The 24,923-nt window shown below is 41.9% G+C and overlaps 1 protein-coding gene and 1 long non-coding RNA gene across 2 annotated transcripts; one reads left to right on the top strand and one right to left on the bottom strand.

The window, feature by feature from the left end:
• Positions 1-1,544: 1,544 nt before the first annotated feature.
• On the bottom strand, positions 1,545-11,426 carry dll4 (delta-like 4 (Drosophila)). The gene is made up of 11 exons (XM_028606076.1): positions 10,975-11,426; positions 10,538-10,798; positions 10,089-10,146; positions 9,187-9,450; positions 6,977-7,037; positions 5,568-5,698; positions 5,170-5,339; positions 4,852-5,071; positions 3,681-4,419; positions 3,212-3,320; positions 1,545-2,696 (listed from the first exon to the last, which is right to left on the bottom strand). The coding sequence occupies exons 1-11, from the start codon at positions 11,026-11,028 to the stop codon at positions 2,691-2,693; spliced, it is 2,073 nt and encodes a 690-aa protein (XP_028461877.1). The 5' UTR covers positions 11,029-11,426; the 3' UTR covers positions 1,545-2,690.
• Positions 7,659-8,964, top strand: LOC114573756 (uncharacterized). Its single transcript, XR_003694942.1, has 3 exons — positions 7,659-7,949; positions 8,284-8,441; positions 8,903-8,964. It is a non-coding gene; the product is annotated as an uncharacterized LOC114573756 (long non-coding RNA).
• Positions 11,427-24,923: the final 13,497 nt, after the last annotated feature.

The following is a 24,923-nucleotide window of genomic DNA, read 5'->3' as shown; positions in this document are numbered from 1 at the left end:
ATGTCACCGCGTCACAAACAGGATGCTGTGATTATAACACAATGAAAATGCCTGGCCATGCCATGGAGACCCAGAGGCCAAAGAGCAAAGCTCTAGCATGTGTTTGCCACTTCGATCAAGTGTGAAAGGGGGTGTGTGTCTGCTTGTTGGTGTGATGATGGTGGGAAGAAACTCAAAGTACTATCAGGCTGGGTCAGGTAACAGACCGAAGCATGAGGCGCTTTAACCAGATGATTAATCGTGGTGATAACGTGTATGTTTTTCCTGAGCCAGGCCGGAAGCACCCTTTTCCAAACGTTCTTTTTTTTTTACCCACCAGACACACACAAGCCCTTAGATGAGGATGCCTAGGTCAACAGGCTAACAGGATGTGTGTGAGGAAAAAGCCATCCAATTCTCTGCCGAGTGTTGATTGCTGATGATTAGAGGGTGTTGACTGTCGCAGGATTTCTGTTAATTGGAAGCAGGAGAGGTTTGAATTTGATAATGCGGAAGACACATTTCCTAAATGGATTTTCAGACACGCTGCAACATATTTTAAGACTGATCAGAGCGTGATATCTCTTCGACGTCAAATAATGATGGTATGTAGTATAGTATATTAAGAAGACCCTGTGTGGAACAACAGCATTTTCCAAAAGACAAGAAGGGCAAAGGGCAATAAGACTGAGCAGATGGCTCTGATAAGTCACATCATTTTTCTAAAAATCTTTTCACTTATTTGAATTCATAGCAGTTCCACTGGCTCCCATTTGGCTTCCCCTCCCCTCTGGTGCCAGGCCCTCTCCCCAGCTTTGTTTGCAGGAGTGGGTGGTACAGAACCGGGCATTGAAATATTGCTCTTAACCCTGAAGGGAAGGCAGGCAGTTGGGGAGCCTGTAAGTGCTCGAGTGGGGTTTATTTATTTTTTAATGGGAGGAGGTCTGCTCACTCTGTGTCATGCACACGGGGTGAGAGGCCTGGCATATGCTGCTGTTTTTATGGCACTACAGGCTCACTCTGTGCTCCCCCACGGCATCTGTTTGGCTGGCCGTGTGTGTGTGTGTGCGCGGACACGCGTGTGCGAGCATTATGAGGGGTGTGGGGGCGTTCCCCTTTGCTCTGCGCCTGGCTTTGTTTCACCATTTCCAGCTTGAGGGGGTGGTATCCGTGGAAACGGATTTGAATTTCAAGCCAATTTAGGGCCAGAAAAAGACAGAGGGGAGGGTGAGTGGGGTGGGAGCCAAAGGCGTTTCCAGGAATTACTCGAAGATGCTACAGTCAGGGGGCTTCATGTTTCTACCTAATGTCCAAAGCATTATATGTGATGTGTGAACGTAGGAGAACCGCTGGATTTCATATTTATAAACCTGCTAACAATTTAAGAAGTCTAGCTGAGCAGTATTGGTATGAATTGAGTACAGGATGACATTTTTCTTCCCTGGATAATAATAATAATAATAATAAAAACAAGACACATTAGATCATCATTTGTACTCAATTTCATTATTTAAAAACACCTCAAAAATAATTTCCTTTTCCATTTACTGACATCAAATTAAAAACAGTTTTCAAGGTAGTTTTATTCTTCAGAAGTTTGGTCCTTATAAATATGCATTATATACAAAATAATATTATAAAACATATAAAGAGCAGTGTGTCATATTTAAATTAAACTCTGGAAATAATCATTTAAAAAAATTACATTATTGGTTCTGTATTTTGTAAATGTTTTATAGGCAGGCAGTGGTGTGACAGTCTTTTCTCCTTGTTTTTCTTAGTTGGATTGCATAAAAAAAAAAAACACTTTTCTATGCAAACTTTTCCTTTCTCTTGGATCTTGCTGGCACAGCACTGACTATTGCGCTCCTGTGGTTTTCTCTTCAAATCCCTGTTGATTAAAAACTATTTTCCTCGATTTTTCTTTTGTAGTGCAAAGGATCCAAGAACAGACAAGGGCACAAATTTAGCATTCAAACCCCCTCTTTTAAGGCTTCTAGTGAATTTGGACTGCATACAATCTTCACCGTTGCATGGAAAAGTCCAACCAGTCATTTTCACGTGATTGACAGTTGAAGATTAGTTTCAGACATTCATAACTCTCAGTGTTTGTGAGGTTGGATTGCGACAGTGGGCGAGTTCACTCGTCTCGACCCGGAGTCTTGCATAGCAGGCGAAGCTGGCAGAAGTGAGTGTGTGGGAGGGGGATTTGAAGGGGTCAAATCTTAGGCACCTTTTTTTTTTTTTTTTTTTTAAACTGATTGGTTGGCTGTCAAAGTCATCATGATTATCACAAAAGGCCAGATACGAGGGGCAAAGATCCGCCTTCACCTCTTTCTGCTGTCCAGGATGGCCGAGATTATAAATTAACATTTCACCGATGCTCTGTCAGTCTTCACACCTTGTCACATTGTCTATTCGCCAGTCCGTGTAACCGTTGTCACAACTGAGAGAGGTCCTTCTCTGTACATGTTTTGAATACAAACACTCGGTCAACATAAAGTTTCTCAGTTCTGTTCTGTCTCGTTTTCTTTTCTTTTTTTTGAAGAGCAGAGGTTTCTGCCCTCTTCAGTTCTCAAGTGTTCCAGAGCAGCAGTGGACATCTAAAACAATCTCCAGTCTCTTCTGAGCATTTGTAAACAATCTAGAATATTTTATTCTGCCTCGATTGTGTCTTTTTCCTTTTTCCCCTCGCCTTCAGACCCCTCAGTTTATACCTGTAGAGGGGCAAAAAAAAAAAAAAAAAAAAAAAAAAAAAAAAAGGAAAAATCTTTTTAGTAAAAATACAAGAAAATAAAATAACACAATAATGCCAAAACTCTTTTTTTAAACTCTTAGGATAGGTCATGTGCTCTGGTATCACCATTATATTTTCCTTGGAAATGAATAGCTTTAAAAATTCCACAAAATGCCATAGCAGTAAAACATAGCACCTCTGAGACCAAGCAGAGCCAAACATGTGTGAGGAATTAGTATATGTTCGGACTTTAGGTCGTGACATGGCCAAGATAAAGAATAGTCAGTGTAATTTACAGAAACTAATAATGCAGTTGATTGGGCTTTCCCCCTCAACTTATACCCAGAATTCAGTCTTTCTACCAATAGCATATTCCCCTGTCATAGATGTTGGTGCAGTGGTGAGGGATGGCGCACTCGGGACGACATGATGATGCATTACAAGTGGAGGATCTGCGGAAATGCTGATGAAGATGTGATTTTTTTTTTGGCTTACCTCAGTTGCTATGACGCACTCCCTCCTCTCCTCTGCTATAACAAATACCGACTGGTACATGGAGTCTCTTGAGGAACATATCGTTGATATCCTACACTCTGGCTTTTCACTGCAAACACAAATCACACTTTGCGTTAACACAAACTAGAAGCACATGGCAGAGCTATGCATTAGGGCGCGCACACACACAGTGTTGCAGCAGAAAGCAAGCGTCAAATATGTATATAAACTTTGTGTAAATGGAGAACAATGTGTTTACAAGTTTGAAAATAACAGTTGGGGTTCAATGTTGGGATCTAACAACTGATAGGCAGTGTGTGAGTGAGAGCATTTCCGCTCAGCAGGGCTCCAAATATACACCACTATATGAACACAATAAATTACAGGAAATGTCCTAGTAAAACGTCACACACGATCATGTTTCCCCATCATAGTTTAATACAAGCATTGTGAATATGGTGCTTCTTACCTGTACATTTTACTCAAGGGCATTTTGTCTTCTAAACATTTGTCATAAATAAGACTTTTATCCTCTTGTGACTTTTCATCCTTGAACTCCTTTGATTTAGAGCTGTATGGGTCCAAGATATAGTTTTTATGGATAAAGTTTGATTTCTCGGAATCACAGTCCACCTCCAGGCTCATTTTCTGGTTGGTGTTTTTCAGCTGGGACTCGGGGATCAGGTTGTCCTTCTGAACGTTGGACAAGTTGTTCATAGTCTCCGTGTCTCCCCTCTCTCTTTGGGCCTGCCTGTGGATGTGCCTGAAAGCCAGGCCCACCATACACAGCAGCACCAGCAGCGCCACCAGCCCCACAGCCAGAGAAACGGCCGCCCACTGGAAGCCGTCTTGAATCTCTCCGTTGGTCACGGGAGAGGTGACGGCGTCGAAGAACTCGCAGCGCGGCCCGGTGAAGCCTGATGGGCACACGCAGGTTGCTGGAGGTTTGCCTGGCCCGCCGCCCCCAGTGCAAACGCCCCTGTTGAGGCATGGGCGAAGGGAACACTCATCCAGGACTCTGTCGCAGTTGCGGCCCCCGTAGCCCGCGGGACAGGTGCAGGTGTAGTCGTTGATTCGGTCTTGGCAGGTGCCTCCGTTGAGGCAGGGGTTACCGGCACACTCGTTGATGTTAATTTCGCAGCGCTGGCCGGTAAATCCTGCACGGCAGCTACACACGCGCATGCCACCGTGGATCAGACACAGACCACCTACACAAGAGAGGAGGATGGTTAGTGTCAACAAATACAGATTTTCCAAAAATGAGACATCAGAAAGAACAGGATCTCCAAAAACCTTCCCATGAGGCCCATTCAGTTCACACATCTCCATCAAATCCACAGTGTGACCACAGCACTGTGTATTGTTCTCCCAACACAGCGCAATCCCAGAGCCCTCCATGTTTACAAGAAGACAGAAATCGAGCTGTGCTGGACATTTGTCCCCTTTCATCAACAACCGCAGCGAGCTGTGGCGACATTTACAAGCTGCTGCTCTGAGCCGCAGAGTGTTTATATGGAAGACAATAGACACCAAGTTCCCACCAATTCCTGTTGTTCCACACCGCTTCCAGTTGCAGGAATTTGAAGGGGGGAGGAGAAAGAGCGAGGGGAAGTTCAGCAAAAAGGGGAGGAAGACCGTACCATTAGCGCAGGGAAGCGACGTGCACTTGTCCACTCTCTTCTCGCAGTTGAGTCCGGTGTAGCCGCGGGGACACTCGCACATGTAGCTGCGGCCATTGTCCTTCTCCCAGCATTTGCCGCTGTGGAAACACGGCGAGTCGGCGCACGTCAGCAGGCTGTGCTCACAGTGGGAGCCCTCGAAACCTTGGGGACATGCGCACATGTAGCCACTGTCCAAATTCTAGGGAGAAATTGCATGGAGGACCAGTTAGGCAGACGGTTTGGAAACAACGGAATGACGCGACTATTAAAATGCAATGTATCCGTATTTCAACTTACTGTGCATATCCCTCCATTCCTGCAGGGTTTGCTGTCACACTCCTGCATCTCCAGCTCACAGTTGACCCCTGTGAAACCTGGCAGACATGTACACGTATAGCTGCCCTGCCCTGTGTTCATACAGGTGGCGCCATTCACACAGGGATGGTGATGGGTGCAGAAGTTCAGGTCTGGGGGGAGAGAAGAGTGTTTGTTTACAGGGAGCCCGCAGGGGAAAAAAAAGAAGAAAAAAAAAGAACTATCGACCCCGGATATGTACAAAGCTATGAATGGACCACTTCAGAGGAAACCTAATTTACTAATGCTTTCAAGTTAATTCAAATGAAAACAGTGTACAAGTAATATGAGAACATCTCCTAAAAAGGAACAGCAGCAGTGGTCCAAGTTGTCTGGTGTACCTTGGTCACATAATAGGCCTCCCCAGCCCTCCTGACAGTTACACTGCCATGGCAGCTGGCAGGTACCGTGCTTGCAGGCCGGGTACTTCCTACACTCGTCACAGAAGGTACCCTTCCAGCCATCTCTGCATCTGCAAAATGACAAAATATGTTCCTTGATTAATCACTTCTTTATCATATTGAAGATCTTATAATTGCCATGACTAACATATCTGAATGTGGCACTTGAAACCATTTCACATTCTATTTAAACATGCAAACAGTCGACTTTAGATGAAATGAAAGCAGACATCTATGCTTTATAACCCCGTCATGGATTAGCTAGTGATTACATAAGAAAGCAATCATCAATCATGCAACCAGACATTAATAGCTGCACCATAGTTGGATACAGTCATTTAAAGCTCATATAAATCCATCACAAAAAAAAAAAAAAAAAAGATAAATGAAAAGGGATTTTTTTTCTCTTCCAGAAGGCATGATATACAGTAAGTGCAAAGTGAAATCATGCATCAGCCCTGGTGATTATGTTTTCCCCAACCTTATCACACATCAGTTATTGCATACAAGACACATTGTGTTTTGTATAATCATGCAACTAATAATAAAAGCATTGTCTACATTACAAACAATGTGAATGTAACTACACGTTAAACACAGGCAAACAAACAATCATAAAAGGTATGTGCAGTATACTTAGGATAAAGAGTAATAGTATAGCACAAAAGGTGAAATATGGCATTCAAGATTTCTGGCAGCCAGCCAACAGTCAAAGCATTTTTTTCTTGTTTCCCATGAATATCTGTTTCTCAGCTCTGCGCGCAGCAACCTTGTCAAACCATGAGATTGTGGGTCTTAAGATGCACTTTTAAGGTTTCAACATTTTTTGCTGAGTGAGCGTGCAGCTTTACGGTGTTAGGTATCTAAAGGGTTTAACCTAAATTTGGGTCAGTTTTAGCGGTGGGAATGATGGATTTGTGTCTAAAAAGAGGGCAAAAAAGGATTCAGGGGGAATTTCTCACAGCGAGTGGGTGAGTGTGTGAATTGTCCTTGCTGGTGAGTGAGACATGGTAGTAACAAGAAAGGAACATGGGAAGCAGAGAAGTCAGTGAGTGATGCAGGGAAAAGAGGGAGGGGAAAACACTTCTATTTTGTTGATTTAGTGAGCTTAACGTCTCTCACTAAGATGCCAGAAAAGCCTCTGTGACTCTTCAAGACATTACACATCCCGCTGTGATTAGTTGTATATAAAACATAATTTGCAGGAGACCCAGTTGCTGATGTTAATATGACAATTAGCTTGAAAATGGATTTTAGAGAAACACAACCACGTGGATGTAACTCATATGGGTTCCTTCCTACACAACAGCCAACACTTATTTCAACACCTCACAATTATTAATACTTACACACACTCGCCAGGTTTGGAGCAGTTTCCGTTCCTCTCGCTGCAGCCCTCCAGACAGATGGCTAAAGCAAAGAGAAAAAAAAAAAAAACACAGACATACAGTAAGTCTGCTGCTCTTTTTTTTTTTTTTTTTTTGCTAATGCTCCCACCTAGGTTGTTTTAGCATAACCGTGCATGGGGAAAAATGCCAAATATTCAAAGTTTCACAACTTTCAAACTGTTAAAAAAATAATAAGTAAGAAGCAAACATTACAGGCAGCATGTTGGTCTTCATAAGAATGACTCAATACTTAAAATGAAACATGTAGGCTAGGTGCTAGAAGTAAAATAAAACTGTAGGAGCCCCTCACACTCCATGACGACCAAGGCTACAGAGCCCTCATTTTCTTGAAATAGCCAACTGTGATCCTAGGCTACTTGTTGAAGTGAGGCCTCAATCGGTCTCAACTTTCCTTTAGAAGCCTTCATTTGATCTAAACCTGTCCGCCCCCCCCCACCGCTGCCACTGGGGAAATCGGTTGAGGGTTTGTTTGTCCTGTTTTAAGTGTACCGGTCTTGCATGACACTGATTCGCAGGACAACATATCAGGCGACTGGCGGTAAGCGGCCGGTTTAGTCCAGAACAGATGCTTGCTCTCAATAGCGGACAGCTGTCACTATTGTTGTTTGTGGTCTGCCAGAACCATATTTGCAGCTGCTACTACCGCGCGCCCAACAATGGAAGGGACTCACCATCGATGGCGCGTGGCGGATAAATAATGCCGCGATTAACCTTGGCGCGTGCAGTCGCCTGAGCTCCTCCTATCAATGCCCGCGCGCCACCCCTCCCCGTCTGCGGATTATGTTACCGGACACGCGCGGTAGCCTACAGTACTTTATGAAGGTTAAAAAAAAGTGGAGAAAAAAAACCCCCGAACTCTCAGTTCTAACGTGGCTGTAAATGCCTTTTAGAAATAATTGCAACAAAACGCCAGGTAAATGCACACCTGTGTGAACTTAATTTGAATATTGACCAGCTATGGAAATCGTTAAGCTAGGAAGTGATCCTTTTAGCCTTTGCAGCTGTGTGCTCATTAGCCATTTGTTTCCGGTTTAATTTAATTGTGACCTTTACTGCTGCTTATCTTAAATGTAGGCTACAATGTGCGCTTTGTAGTGCTTAAAAACCCGAGTTTCTTCAACCTCCTAAAGTGTTTAGGCCCAAATGACCAGGCTTGTTTAAGTTGATATATGGGAGTGTGAAAGAGAGGCAAAATTATAGTGTCTGAAAGATGCCTAATCTGTCTTTCTAATGTATATTTTCTGTAGTCACCGACGATTGATGTGTCTGTAATTGCAACACGTGAGTCCATCTGGTTAGAATTTGGCGCCACAGTCAAAATAGCACATGCCATTTTCTCTTTCACCACCAAGTGACATGGATGACAGATCCGCTGTCACCCATGTGGCCACATATCCAGCACATGGTAACTATTACTCTCCTTCCAATTCTACTCTTTGATTAATTTGTTTTGGTGAAAAGGGCCCTTGGTATTGTGGAGCCAAATGGCATCGGGCCTCCTCATAGGCCCATTCAGCGATGTCCAAAACATGGGAGTGTTGGTCTATGATTTGGCCAAGTGGGTTTTGACAGCATAATGTGCCTGTTGTCATGCTAAACTGTCTGTCCCTCAACCCATATTCAGTTAGTGTTCACAAACCCACAACCAATTACACATCAGAATTATATGATTGCAAATTACATGAGACTGAAAATGAATTCTACACCAAAATTGCCTGTCAGACTTGCCAGATATTATCACGTCATGTCTTGCTATAGCACTCGACATTTTGTGGCCTTAATGATGATGACCTATGGGTTATCTTACAACTTAATAACTATGAAATCTGTAACTTGTGTATGCTTACAAATCTTTTTTCTCTCTAGGACCTAGACCGTAATGTTGAAGGGCAAAGATCACACATCATGAGGAAGTCTTGCAGAAGTAACAACTCTTTTAAGGTAAGGACTGTCTACCCAATCCTAAAAAGAGTTCCACAGCTAGGCCACAGCTAGGCCGAAACAGATTCCACTATCTATAAGTCGTTAGCAAACATCTGGACGACCCTCTTGTGTTAAAGAAAACACACCAACACTGAACAACTAAACTCCAGGGTCAACTACAATGTATAACTAGGCTGATGTGTGAATAGGCTTAGTAGATTGCTTACGTTCTTCGCAGTATTTCCCCTTCCAGCCAGGCAGACAGGATAACTGCCCGTCACGGTTGCAGGTGTAGTGGCCAAATCGGTCGTCCCTGGGTGCACATTTTTTGGAACAACTTTCTCCATAGTAACTTTCGTTGCAGATGAACCGGTAAGCATATCTCAGCTCAGTCTGCTTTCCAGTCTGCGTATCCTGAGACCAATCAGTTCCTACACCAAGCTGTCTTTGGATGGCCATAAAGCTAATCAAACACTCTGGGTTGTTTGTATCTGAAAGAGATAAAAAGAGAAGGAAGTCAGAATTAATGTAGGATATATAAGCATTTTTATGTACTGGGATGATTGTGGTTTTATGTCTACATCATAAATAGCTTGCGGGTTCAAAAGTCATCCACTTTCGCTTTAATAATCTGCCCAGTACCAAGCTGCATCCCTTATCAAATCCCATACAGCTTAGATGAAAGATAAACTCAGGTTGAAATTTCCTCTTTCTTTCCGTCAGCAAAAACATTCCCAGGCCCAGTCCCCTCTTCCAAAGGGCGGAACAGAGTAAGGTGTAAAATACAGGAAGATGTAGTCAGGGGTTTTTGGCAGGCACTGTGTATTCTCACCAAAGCCCACAGCTCTTTCCCACGACAAAAAATAAACCAGAGGAAGTTCAATTGTATTGGGTACAAGAATGAAAAAGGTGTTCTGAAGTTCATAACAAAGGAGTGAATAGGCATGAAAATGTGTGAAATTATGAACAATTAACAGGAGGGAAATGTGGAGTGACTGAGCTGTATTTAATAGCCTACATTTATCTTTTTTTGCATGTATTTGTGCAAAATGGTAAACTAGCTGGAGAGCCTCATGTGTTAAATGTACTGACAGAGCTCCCTCCTGTGGTAAAAACACGTCGTACTTACCTACAGGTAGACTTCCATAAGGTGAATGCCAGGCTTCAATTATTAATGAAAATGACCCCTAAGGAGAAAACAAATGCAGTTCATTAATATCCATTTGAATCTTTTTTCTTCTTCTTTTTTTACAGATCTGATAATTTAGGGCAGAAAGCTTATATTTTTTCTATATTTTTCTATTCTGTTTCATAGACTGTTGATGGTTGAAAAGAGCTCTTTGAATTTCATTTTAATATGTGTAACAATGATCATTGCAGGTCCTTCTGGATTTTGAAATGAACGACGTCGTAGCAGTCCAATCAGTTTGTCAACATGAGTATTACCTAATGATATGGATTAGATGAGCTGACCAATAACCGTTACGCTCCCAAAATGCATAGCAGTTCCCTGAAACAACATAATAGCGGTGGCTGTAATAAAATACATAAAGTGGATGTACTGCTCCACGCTCTTACCGGCCATCCAAAGGTGAACGGTATCTGAATCGGTCTAGGTAAAGTGCCACTGTCCTTGGCGCTGAAAGAGTTTGTCCCCAGCACTGCTGTCATTGTACTTCCAAAGATGCAGTCACCTGGCGAGACCACAGCCTGATAGTTCTTCAAGCAAATTCTAAAATAAGTCCTGCAGTTGGGTTTGCACGCGTTTCCGTTTGCCAGCAAACCTTTGTGATTTTTAAATTCGTGGAGATCAAGCTCAAAAACACCGGATCCAAATACCTAAAAGAGAAGGAAATATGATTTAAGAAAACGTCGTTGCGGTTACAAAGCCTAGGCTATAGTTTATTCTTAAAAAAAAATAAAAAATAAAAAAAACATGAAACAAGTGGCTCTTCATCTGTTTAAAACCGAGAGGTCTCAGGACCACCGGGGAGATGTGTTATCCTCCTTCATACCTGTGATATCAACGTGGTGCTGAATGCGATGGTAAAGGTGAACCAGGCTGCCATCCTTCTCGCTTCTCCTATGCAGCCGCGTCACCAGCCAATAAAGCAGTAAAACCTTTCTATTCCAAAGTATTTACACCACCGTAAACAAATTAGGGGGGGGAAATCTCGTATAAATCCTTCTTCACTCCCAGGGAGTTCTCCTGTAGCTCCTTGTTGGTGTGCGTCAGAAGCGTCCAGAGAAAGCGTTTCAAAGTTATCCAAAGGTGATGGAAGACCAATATCCACAGCCGTGCTTCTTTCTGTCAGCAGGCGTCCCCTTCTTGCATCGTACTGTACTCCACAACGGTCACTCCGCTGTGTGCGCGCGGCTCAGAGAGCTTGTTTTGGTGCTGAACTTGGTGCGTCAGTGCGCCACGGATGTTCATCACTCGTCTTATTACTCGTGAATGAACCGTAGTGCGTCTCCTCCCAGATATATAGACTTGCACCGCGCTGCTCATTACATAAACTGCCAATCACTCCACTGACACCGCCCACTCCACATATTCAACCCCCTTCCCTTCCAGCCCAACAACAATTATCCAGATTTAATACCCACTGGCACTGTGCTCACTGACCACCATGGATACTGGGCGATTATTAACAAGCCTTAACATCTGTTGACTTATTTTTAGCGCACAATGCGCCCGGACGCACATTTACACATTATGGACAGTGAGTGAGGACAATAAAGGAGAGCCGAAACTTACGAGGATAGAAAGCAGGAATTCAATTACTTTCTTACTACTCGCAACCTTTTGCCCTTGGTTCCACTCAATTGCACGCCTTATTAGGCTTCACCACAGAATTGGAGCCGTTCTGCGCGCTATTTCCTCTCAGGCCCTTCACTCTCTGTGGGGTCATACGTGTCTCCCTCGGGCCGTATCTCAAACAATGAAACTAGAAATGCGATTTAAAGAAAAATCTCCCCAGCATTTGTTGTAATTGCCGTTGACGTTGAATTTGTTTTGGCATTTACAAGCAAAACAGATCCATAGTATAGATCACATACTGTGCAGAGCAAATGTCCTAATATACCTACCAAATATATTATATATACCACTTAATCTACAATTTTTTTTTACTTTAATATGACATTATCCTTAACACTCATTACGTTTCCTTTTACGCACGGATACACAGGCCTACATTGTGTCCAAACTCACATTTTTTCTCTGACATGTTATTTTGCCTGTGTTTCATCTTGTTGGTGGCGTGTGCCCCTTCATGCCCACCCATGCGTTTTACGGTTTAAGATGCAGCGTGCCTCCTATTGTTACGGCGCGTGTCCCTCTCTCGCCCTCATGCGGGTGTAATGTGCGGGACACGGGAGACATAACTATTCAGCTGTATGCAAATGAGAGCTCTCTCTCTCTCTCTCTGTCTCTCTCTCTCTCCCTCCCTCCTCTCTCTCTCTCTCTCTCTCTCTCTCTCTCTCTCTCTCTCTCACACACACACACACACACACACACACACACACACACACACACACACACACACACACACACACACAATCACCTGGATCCGTAAAATTGGTTTATTCTTCCCCTTGGCCTTTAACAGCTAATAGGAATGACACGGGGCCCACGCGCAGCGAGGTTTCCCGGGATTGAGATAAAAGATTTCATTTGATGGCCTGAAATTGACAGTGATGATGCGAACAACTAATAAACTGACAATTTCTCCCTCCCTGAATCAGTTGGCCACAATGAAAAATTACTTTACACACACTCAGGTATTGTAGGAGGCTATTAAGGCTACTGAAAAACACAACATTTTTAATCAAACAAGTCCCCTTTTTAGATACCCCCTTAAATTGATGGATTTTATTTTACACAGAAATAATTATTAGGTGGAACAGTCAAAAAGGAAATAGTCCATATAAACAAATGAAATGACATACATGCTGAATTGTATGAATACTTAATCATTTTTCCTCAGTGTTTTTTTTCCCTTTATACATGGCTTGTTTTTGATAGTATGATTGGTTGTATTTGTTATTTGATCGCCCGTGTCTCTCTCATTTACCATCTGGTGGGAGACTGGCAGCTCCGACACACCGTTTTTCTATCGTCTGTTCATGGAGGGGAGAAGCCAATTTCCTCCAACCTGTTCATCTAAATTCTGTTTGGCATCAATTGTGCGTTTGTGAAAAAAAGACCTACATTAATCCAGTAATAACATGCAAAAGGATGTGTTATTTCCCATGTTGTAGAAACTGGAAACACCATGCGGCAACACGATTTGTCCACAATTATGCCACATGAAGAGAATACAGTAGGCTTCTGTGAAATACGATAATAAGGTCACTGAAGACATTATCAAGTACCAAAACATGGAACATTACTGTGATTTTTATTAGTGATATAATCTGTGCAATTGTGCATCTTATATTTTATGTTAATAAGACTTAAAAAGTAGTATACAAAGATATGAAAAGCTGTAATTTTCCCCATTGCTATTGTGTCATTGATTATTTTGTGGCTTGAATTTGGATAGCTGCATGTTGTGATTAGAATCTGTTCAAATCAAGTTCGTAAATAATTTAAGTTTAAACAGACATGCAAACTCTATCACTCTTCCTAGTGGTATGGGTTATCTATGAATTAATGGTTGATTTGATGCCTAGAGAGTTGATCTTAAAATGACTTTAAAGAGAAAATAGTTGTAGCGCTTTTTGCATTGGTGAACTCCACACGATCTCTGAATGTTTGTTTTCTTATGGTAGCCGTGCTATGCTGAGAGTGAAAATGGAAAGCATCTATATTTATTCAGTGTTTATACGAGGCCGCCATAGTGGATTGGTTGAATGCTTGTCATATTGACACACCTGTTGTGTCGCCAATGGGTCCGCAGAGACACAATGGCATTGCATGGCTGTATGCCATGCTGTTCCTCTCTGTGTCTATATGCCCTCGGCTGCTAATTCTGTTACTTGATGACTTTACAATGTTGATGGTTCTTTGTGATTTAATAAAATGAAATCTCAGACTGAACACAGTATCTGTGGGTGTTGGTCTGGTTTTGATGCTCTTCATGGAATAAGTGACCTAATTGGCACAGTGTGTCTGTGCCAATGAGCCAACATCATCATCTGCACTTCTCCTGTTTGTTTTGGTGGCCCGGATGGGTGAATTGAGTTGTGATTGCAGGTTTGCCCTCATTATCGCATCGCCTGTCGTGCCAATAATGTTTTCTAATGGTCAATATTACCTAGCTTATCTCCTTTTATAGCCATATGTCTCCAGTACAGCTACCCACTAAACTGCAATAAAAAAGGGTGCCAAATGCAGTTTATAGTCGGCTTAACAGGTGAGCACAGCTGATAACACAAAACTCTCATCGCTATGAAAAGTAGTGAATTATATGTGAGCCGTATGTCCTTTTCCACACAGCTGAAAAAAACCCATACACAGCGGCTATACTTCACCATAATGCTGTCAATGTCAGATGGTCTCTGCTTGCACGACACACATCTCACATATTGATTTACCTTAACAGCCTGTTCATTCTTAGAGAACTATTCTTTTGTCAAAAATAAATATAAATGGGTTAGAGGTAGTTGAGAGTTGTTTAACTGGTTAATAGAGTGGAAAAAATCATAAGCGAGAAAACTTAACAGCACAGTTTATGAAGTTTAAACACATGCCGTGTGATGTCTGCAGGCAGAGGTTCAGGGAGAGCTTAGCTGCTGTCAACAAATGCTTTCTGGGATTTTATTTATAACATGCCTCGCTGAAAAAGCATTGTATTATTACACGCTTATGCAATGCCAGGCAGCAACTGGAGCCTACGAGAAACCAACTGCTCCCATACCAAGGCTATTTGGACCCTAAACCACAAGCTGGGACCATGCATATATTAAAATGTTGCAACAAAGCTATTTGCTTTCCAGTAACACAGCAGGGTCTGACTGACCATACTTTTGTTCATACTCAAGTCTTCATCCATTGATGTTTGTATGTGTGTGTGGGTGTCACGGAAGATGAAGAAAGCATCACGTCTCATGTCCCCTCTGCTTCCCCTCGCCTCTCGCTCCTCAGAGAGAAAACCTGCAGGTTTGTAGGTCCACTTCAGAACGTTCCGTCTGCTAGACGGATGCCTTTCCGATTGTGGATTTTAAGAGAGAAAGCCACAGTTCCTGTTCTCACCATTCTGGCCTGTTCTCATGAATAAACCGTGATCTTCTGACAAGGAAGTGTAAACAGGTTGATCGGTCAGAGAGCGGACACGAGAATATCTATTGTTGTCGATGGAATGTGGAGAATGCTGCTCTATAAAGTATGAAGCAAGAATGCCGCCATGACGTCAGCTTCCAGTTTTATCACCTGCTCTCTCCGAGTCATCTGAAAAAGAAGCGTGAACGCTACTGTATATGTGAACACATTTTTAATGCAACTCCAACCAAGTCAATTTTATGTATTTAACCCTCTAGCCTCTCAGACCATCGAAATCTTTAAAACGTTTAGCAGGTCAGGGGTCGATGAGGCAGATAGTGAGTTTAGAAGTCAACACCAGCTTAGAGGGAGAGTTTCATCATTTTTCAGGACAGGGACTATTTAGGGCTCAAATTTGGCAACACAGAGCCTGTCAAATTAACTGACTATTAAGAACGTATTTTATTATTATCCATTATTCTGCTAAATAAATCTAAAAATGGTCTTGTACAACAAGTAGATCGATACCACTGCTAACTCTGGTTGTCCATCTTTGGAGTTGCTGTTGATGCAACGTGATGGAAAATACTTTACAAAAAGATCAAAGTACAGCTAATTCTCCAATAGCAAAAAAAACCAACATATTTCAGAACACATAATAATGTAATTCTCTAGACATAATTAAACTCTTTTTCATGCAGACAAAAAGCCATAACATGTTCAGTTTGATCAGTTTGAGGCTGCAGACAGTGAGAAGAAGAATGGAACATATTCTGCCGTTATCAGATAACATGGATTCATTTAAAGCTTTGACAGTCTTTACGTGTCTTAGCGGCAGACGTGACTTGGACGCATGTTATGGAAAAGTAAAAGAAGCACAGAAGGTGAAATAGATTTAGACTTCACATTATGGGAATATGACAGCAGACTGAGTCGGCGCTATATGCCACATATGTGTCGTCATATTTGTCTGATCTTGTTAAGCTGGCTGATGGGGCCACCTGTTATATTGATCACGAGGCCCCCGGCCATATTTGCTCTTCGTAATGCAACTCATGTTTGAAGTCCAGCTGGGCTAAATCGTAAAAGTAGTATAAAACTTGATTTAAACGAAGGGAGGCCAATATGTTGTAGCAGATTGACAGTGACGTCGGCTGTAAGAGCAGAGGAGGAAGGCAGATTTATGACCTGCTCTTCAGAGGCATAGGTTTAAGTTCCCTGCTGAACACTGGGTCCCTCTGAGCCACACCTGAACCAGCTCCCTTTAGGAAGTCACCAGTGACGTACATAAAAGAAAGTCAGAGAAAGTCAGCCATCAGATTGGAGTCTCTCTGGATTTCTCATTTGCTGCATTTGCAAGTGAAGGAAATGACCCGCAGAGGTCGAGTAGGTGGAAGTTGAATAAAGCGTTCTGAAAGCTGAAGTCTTTTATGTTGTATTTGATCTGATAAAAACATTTTTAGTTTTCTGTTTTAGGAACTTAACCGGATAAAAGTCCTGACATTTTAATTTAAGTAACCAAAATCCACTGTAGATAAATCCACAAGTTAGGATTTTGATACAAATTCAGAAGTTAGTATGACCTGTCACACACTTAAACAAGGAATAACTCTGAAGTTCATTGGTATACTACTGACATTTTGCCTGTTATATCTCATCTGCCCGCCTTAAAAATGTTCCATAAGAGAACATGGGGGAGAACCAGGTTCTGTTTTGGAAATTTCTTTTCTTTTCTCTGACTTTTTGGTGTTTACTACAAACAGCAGTGCACCAGCACTGACTAGCCTTTTGACGAGTACACTGGCAACATGAACCAACAGGGTTGTTTAGCTGTGCTGCAAATGACAGGAAACGTGTCGTCATCGGCATTGAAACTCACCTTTTCAGAGAACATCATGATGTGGAGGAGGGGGTTGAGGTCAACAAGTTCACATGGAGTACTGCTGTATTTTTTTTTTTTTTTAAGGTTTAAGGTTATCTTTTAGTGTGGTAACGCAAAGCACAAAAAGGGGTTAGGAAAGAACGAAAGTAGTCTCTGTTGTCAGGCTATACATAATAGATTGGATTTGAGTGTAACTGAAGAGGGGCTTTGCAGAATTCACTTAGTCCACTTATAGTGAAAATCTAACCAAGTATAAAACACTACATTGTAAAAAGTAAAAACTTTTATGGATTTAAATAAAACTTAATGTTTCAATTGCTCTATATTTAAAATAAAAAATAAATAGATGGCTTCTCTTAAAATTGTGGACTGAACGGATTTTGGAAAACCCCTTTTAATTGGATGCAGTATGTGTGTTAAGTATATAGTGTTAATGACCTTTAGGTAGGATCGTATTATGGGACCCAGGTGGAAATGATTCAGAAGTCAGACACACACGCTGTGATTACTGACATGTTCTCAGAGAATATCGATTGTATAGATTTGCTGCCTTCGGCACACTTCAACTCTTGTTGTAGCCATGGAAACACAGTCTGTATAGACTAAATATAGTGACAGCAGCTCCTGAAGTTGATAAAAAACATTGAATATCATTCAGCATGAACAGAGAACCTTCATTATTCATTCAGATAAGTGGAAGGACTCACACCTCTCTCTGAATTAATGCTCAGATTGAATTTACGAACACGCAGTCCAGGACCAAGAACATAGATTATTGAGGAATCCTGCTGTAGAATAACTGTTTTATTGTGTGGTGAATGAAAAACAACACAGTTAATATCAAACATAACCACAGTTACTCTTTGTTTGGTGTTGAATATGAAGTAGAAAAGTGTAGAAAAATGTGCCTAACGCAAATTCACGTATTTATTTGTGTCCCTTTCAGTTTATAAAGTTCTTAAAGAGTTCTTATATCAGTGATTTGAAAATAAATCCAACCACCCATAAAATGAACAATGAGAGAAACCACTACACAAATCCCACCTCGGGCATAAATGTCCCAGCGGATTGGTGCCGTAAATGTGAGTGTTTGGGAGTGAGAGTGAAGTGGGTGTACACGGTCTCTCCAAAGCCTTAACCACAATGAGATTAGTGTCAATCGGCAGCATTAATCCCAGTAGTCTCAGCAGCAGCACCAAGCTGGCCCACCGTTAGCCGAGGAAAACACCACAGGGAGACTGAAGGGAGTGGGCTGGAGCGACTTAACCAAATAATGGATTAATCAGATACAGCCAGAGGAGGAGATGTCTTTTTGCATAATACGTAAAGCTGGGATATCAGTGGTACAATAGTGTCAGATGGGGCAGGCTGAGTGATGTCATGGAGGAAGGTTTGGTAAAATGCTGTTTTTTAATTAGGGTCCAGTTTGTAAGGGAGTGACCCTAAAAGGGGCTTAATAACCGAATGGCAAGAATACTCTGAACACCCAGACATGGTCGTTTTTACATATGTGATCTGTGGCCTGTCGGTGTCTCTTTTTTTAATTAATTTTTTTATTTTTTTGTTCCACATCCTGCAACGATAAGTTGGTTAATTGATCAATTGATTATTCGATTGACAGAAAATTAATTGGCAACTAATTTGATAATCGATTTATCGTTTTAGTCATTTTCAAGCAATAATGCAAACAGCTACTTATTTCCTTCTCATACATGAAATATCTTTGGGTTTTGGAGTGATGGTCGAATAAAACAACCCATTTGAGTACATCCCCTAGAGCTGTAGGAAATCATAACAGCCATTTCCCCACTATTTTATGACATATTACAGGACAGATTAATTGATTTAATGAAAATAATTATTAGTTGCAGCCCTAGTGGCATCTATGTAGTTTATGTGTCTTGATTTTAGTTCTTTGCTCGAGTAGCACTAATTACTATTCAATATACTAACATTAGTTTGCTGAAGAGGAGCATAAGATTTGGATTGAAAGCTCAGAAAAAGCGGTAAGGGAAAATGTTTAGGGTTAGTTTATTTTGTAATTGGACCATTGTAAGATTGTATGGTTATGGAAAGACGTTTTCAGCCACTGTTGGTGACCCACACATTAGAAACACACCTATCTGTTTTTTCAGAGATGCTCTTTTTTTTGCAAAGCAGTAACTCTTTCGCCTCTCTCTGCTGCAAAAACTCCGTCCTACCCACTGATTCCCCACCAGAGACATCCCCCGGCTCCCGTCCCCTCCCTTCCCCTCCGACGTTGGTACGATCCAAAAGCCCGGCGGTTTGTTTGCTTGGGAAAGGAGAATATCCTCTGAGGTCAAGTCAAACAGGATGTGCTAGAGTGTGGTCCTTCACTCCTATTGGCTCTTTGTAATAACGCTCTCAGTGGGGCTGACACACACATACACACAAACATGTAGGAACGTGTGCGCGTGTGTATGTCTGAAGTCTGAAATGCCATACTGAACAACCACAAACTTATTTTTGTGAAATGCCTATCTGACAGGCTTTCCAAGTTGTATTTACCTTAAAAGAGGAGTTTGTGATTAAAGCAGCGTGCCCAGAGCAGGCTTGTTTGAATAAGTAGTTGCATTGGGAAAATTTCAAACACTAAAACTAATAAACAGAAACGGCTGCAGATGAAGACAACGCTTAGTGAGAGCGGGAGCGGGACAGCGCAACCAGGGAAATCGCTGCATCAGCAACCGGTCGTGGCGTACTTATCAGAGGATTCTTTTTTTTAGTTAATCAACAATCCTGGAAATGTTTGTTAACTCCAGTGTATCCAAGCAAACATGAGATTTTGTTATTTTATTAAGCATCCCCTGAACTGTGAAAAACCCAGAAATTCTTTCGCCCACTTCAGGCTGAGAGCCAAGAGTGTAGGAGAAGGGAAAGAACAAGCTAATTACAATTGTTTATTTTTTGGCAACAGTGTGGCCTGTAGTTTTGCTGATGAAGCATTGTCTGCATCATTAATGCGTACTGTTTGCCAGATTATATAAAACATGTTTCAGTCATACTGATTGGGTAAAACAAAAGAGCTGATAAAAACCACAGAATCCAGTAGTGCTTTAATGTGAACTAAAAGTGAAGTTTTACTATTCAGGAATGATGAAATGCATCACTCATCCAAATTTCAAAATGCAATCCATGGTTGTCTGAGTCATATTGACTGGCAAATGCAAAAAGAAAACATCTTGCCTCGGGCCTTATTGTGAAATTCTCAAATGCAGTGGTGGGATGTATTATCTCCATCAGAGGTTTTGTCACATTCGATCAGCAGTTGCATGAACAAACAAACATATAATGTAAATGAATGATGAATAAACAGACATCAGAACAAACAGAGGGAGACCAATCTGGAGTCCTCATAACTACTTTAATTACCCTGATGCCATATTGTGTTTACATGCACACAGAAACGGGTCTGACTTGGGTTGAGTTGTTTATGGATGTCAACACCCAACTGACACGTTTCCTCTATACATCTCTCTGTGCTTTTCATCATCGAAACTGACCGACTGCGGGACACGAAAACCAGTGACCGAAAATGTATACATGACGCATGTATGCAAGACGTGCATCTTCATTAAGTTTTTCTCAATCAGGGATATCGATCAGCATCATTAATTGGATGTAACTGTTAAGTGCACTGTGTTAAATGGTGACAATGTGTGCACGTTACTGCTGAAACAGTTCTGCTATCTACCCAGTGCTTGTTTTGCGTGGCGCCTGAAGGCAAAATAGTGGTCACACAATGTGCCCTGCCCGTGAATTGTCCGCAACATATGACCCAAGGTTTGGTGGTCAAAGGCAAAAATCAAATGTAAGATTGCAGTAATCGATCACATAAAGCATGGATGAAAGTCATTACCTTTTGTAAAAAACTACTACTTTTATATCTGATACTTTTAAAGTTAGCGTTTCAAAGATTTGTTCTAAATATGTCCTTCACTGCATGTAATGCATTTATACCTAATCTACTTTTATGTAATAGTTTTTGAAGTCAAAGCAGTTATGCAATACAAGGTACAGTAGGTGCCAGATATGATTCTGAATATATGATATGAACACAAAGCAGTTGGATCGCATTCAAGGTAGTTTAGAGAGGTTCTGGGTGGCTGCAGACATTGCTCCTGCATGTTGTCATTTAGCTCAGGTAAACTAGAGATGACTCAATCACCACTGTTTTTTTTTCTTTCCGTTTGCAGTCCCACAGTTCCGCTAGAGTTCAACAGATGATCTCACTATGTTAGTGAAAGGTTATTTATGTTATTTAAAGGTTATTGGCATTAAGAGTCCGGAACAAACGTGTGGGGACGGAAATTTGCATTTATCTGACATCACATGTGACTAGGATGACAAAGTTTAGTGATACAAAGTGAAAACGTGTCCTTTTTTGGAGACAAAGGAAGGGGGTATTAAAGAGGAGGTATGGGTCTATTAGGACATCCTAATAGGAGGCCAATGGCTAGGAAATTGAATCAATTAGGAAGAAGAGGTCAAAGGAAATGACCTTAGGGTCAGTGAACCCCACCTCTTATAGCCACAGGAAGGGCTCTGTCACACTGCTGGCCACTTATATCTGCTGAAAGAAGCAGATCTTTATGCAAAGCTTACATTAACGTACATTTAGTTTGGTCCAAATGGATGGTCCAGCCTTTTTAATAAAGTTTTACACCCCAAAGATCATCCTTTTTTTCATATACATATTTACATGCTGACGTGACTGTGGTGCAATGCAAAACTAGGGCTGTACAAGCTATCGTTTTTTTTTATCGTCATTGCAATATTAACTACTGCAATAAACACTTTGTGAAAAGCTGCAACATTCTGCGATACGCACTCAGAGATTCTTTGTGTTAGTTGAAAGAAAATATCAGTAGAAAACTATTAAAATGTAGTCTATATCCGTGACGTTCCACTTCAGGGATTGCTCCGTTGCCGACGGAAATTCCGCCGGATTTCACTCTTTTCGACCAGATGTCCTTTACCTTCTGCTTTCTTTGTGTTGGCATTTTAATGACTGTGGTTAACTGCTCCTCATATCTCTGCAGGGTAAATCCAGACAGCTAGCTAGACTATCTGTCCAATCTGAGTTTTCTGTTGCACGACTAAAACAACCTTTGAACTTACACGTTCCATCAAAACAAGTTCCTTCCCGAGGCAATTTTGCAGCGGCACCTTGGCTCTGCCTGATGCTTAGCGCCGCCCAAGACGATTGTGATTCATTTAAAAAAATGCCAATAAACCACAGCCCATTTTTCTCCCATCCAGGAATGTTGTATGGACTAGCCAGACCCTCCTGCGCAGCGCTGTGGAGGAAGGTCTGGCAAACATGACAATTTTTTTAGTGGTGCCTTTTATATTCAATTCAGTGTTCACTTTGTTCAATAAAAGAATGTTATAGATTATTTTCTTTTATTTGTTTTACATTCAATGAGCAAATTGTTGTTTTTTAGGAGAATACTGAAAGCAGCAGAAATGCAGAACTGAGTACATTTTAATATCTGTTTATTGCAATTGATATCGTTACGGCGATATTCCACAACGTTATTGCATATTGCATATTTTCCTCATATCATGCATCCCTATGCAAAAGCGTATTACACCATTTTAGGAAGTGAAAGGAGAATGGAAAGAAAGACTAGACCACTAGCTGGTGGTTTCTTGTCTGCGGTTGAAGGACTCAGTGGCTCCACTTAGCACTGATTAGCTCAGGGTCTTATGAGGTTCTTAGACATTCTGCATGGCTTTCCTGACCTGTGTGAGGCCAAGGAAAGTGTGTGTGTGTGTGTGTGTGTGGGGGGGATCCAAGTAGCACATTGGGCAAATATCAAAAAGCCATGCTTCTTCAGCAAGAGTTTCCTCGAAGTTGCATAGCCAGGAGCAGAGTTGAGGAGCAGAGGATGAGATGAAGGAAGTGTGTAAGGAAAACTATCCTGAGCTAGAGCATGAGAGTAATGATATTTCTGTTTATCTGCGGAGATGGTCCTGAGGTATTTTTGGATGGCTGTTGTTTTTTCCTCCGTAAATTCCAGGTTCCGGCTGTTTTTCCTTCTCCTTGTTCCCAGCCTGTGAATGCAGAGCCGCTTCCTCTCCCTCCTTCCTATTCTGAGCCTCTGATTGCATGGAGGTGGGGGTGGTTAACAGGATAGTGTGTATATGTCTTTGAGAGCAGGAGGAAGCTGTGTGTGTGTTTGTGTGTGTGTGTGTGTGTGTGTGTGTGTGTGTGTGTGTGTAAATCTGGGGGAAGGACTTTTGCAATATGTATTTTTTTTTCTTCTGTCAGTCGGTTCAAACTAATGAAAGCATGTGTGTCTGAGTGTCTCGGGTGTTGGGTGTGGAGGATGTAACCATTAAAGAGATCAGTGTGTCAACTGTTCCCCAAGTGCTGCTTTCTCCGATCCAGCTGGTGATGGGAGGTGTGGGTATGTGTTGGTGTGTGTGTGTGTGTGTGTGTGTGTGTGTGTGTGTGTGTGTGTGTGTGTGTGTGTGTGTGCACTCTATGCCCCACACGCTCCTCTCAGCAAGGAACAGACAGATGGATCTTTGCTTTAGCAAATGTTGTCTGAGTCTGGCTTCTGATCTAACTGTACAGCCCTGCTGCAGGCCAAATTACTTTGCATCTTTCTGCAGCTTTTATCGGAACGAGCTGCAGAAGAAAAGCTAAATGCATATGAATACAATAATATACAATGAATAAATAAATATCACATAAACAATATGCTGCATTGTTGCCTTTTGGTTGCCATGCAATCGCACATGTTGCTGCTTACAACACAACATTAATCTTGGTTACATCCTTTATTTTACACTTTTGGAACAGGGTTCCTGACTGGCGTCTCATCTGCTGAAGCCTTAATTTTTTGCTTGTTTATAAACGTTGCACTCTGCAACGTTAGAAACAAGGGCGTTAACATCTACATGTGGTTGCAATGTCAAGGAACAAAAAGCATGTTGGGTTATTTTGTGATTATCTTCCAATTGGAAATGTTTACATATTTAGTTGCTGCCATTGCTGTGTGACCTTGGGTCTTGATTGCTAGACTGTATTGTAAACACTTGAAAGAATCAAGTGTCGCACAGAAACACACCTTTCTGGTCTAAAACTGTGGGCTTATTGGGATTCTTGAGGCTCTTAAGTATCAGTTCAGCCTCTGTGTTTCTGTCCTTTTACAGCACAGAAACAAAGAATGATATATTTCTTCTATTGCATAGCCCAAGTCTAAAGCCGCCTACACATGATCCGAGGTAAAACTGCGAGGTACAGCGCAGAGCAGAGAGGCAAAGCGCAGCACAGGTATACGTCATTGTTGCTTCTTGAATTGGTTGCGCCTTAAAATGTCAGCGGCAACAAGGTCAAAGTCTTTGGCGTCGAGTAGTGCGCGACTCCAAAATGTAGCGCTCGGCCTAGCTGGGCGGCACCGCTTTCCCCACAGTACAACAATGGAACGGCCAGCGCAGAGCGGTTTTACCGTGGATCACGTGTAGACGGCTTAACTCTCAGCAAGAAAGAAAGTATGCGTATATCACATAATGTTGAACTATTCCTTTAAATTATTTGGACTAGAGTTGTACACATTTGGAGCAGGTGACTTGCAATAGCAGGTCAAAGAGGAAAGACAAAAAACGTGTGTGTGTGTGTGTGTGTGTCCTTTGGTCCTCTGGATGAACAGCTGCGTGTTGACATAAAAACAAAGGCACATGGCAGCCTGCTCCTCTGTTTATTGCACAACAAGCCACCTAAACCACCGCCATATTGGATTTTTCCTCTGTCTGCAGTTTTTAGCTTAAGGACCGAGCTTTGCCGTTTAATGTGGAGTGTAAACACACTGACTTGCACATGGGAGCACTGCGTCGGGACTTGT

This window comes from Perca flavescens, chromosome 18, assembly GCF_004354835.1.
Source record: "Perca flavescens isolate YP-PL-M2 chromosome 18, PFLA_1.0, whole genome shotgun sequence".
NCBI classification, from domain to species: domain Eukaryota; kingdom Metazoa; phylum Chordata; class Actinopteri; order Perciformes; family Percidae; genus Perca; species Perca flavescens.
Note: the sequence above shows the minus strand (reverse complement) of the source record. Positions and strands in the feature narration are given on the sequence as shown.

Excerpts from the sequence above, each read along its gene's own strand:
- dll4 (XM_028606076.1), bottom strand. The coding sequence starts at position 11,028 with ATGGCAGCCTGGTTCACCTTTACCATCGCATTCAGCACCACGTTGATA. Across the intron at positions 10,147-10,537 it reads CGTTCACCTTTGGATGGCCG|GGGTCATTTTCATTAATAAT; the intron begins GTAAGAGCGTGG and ends TTTTCTCCTTAG. Across the intron at positions 7,038-9,186 it reads GGGGAAATACTGCGAAGAAC|CCATCTGTCTGGAGGGCTGC; the intron begins GTAAGCAATCTA and ends TCTTTGCTTTAG.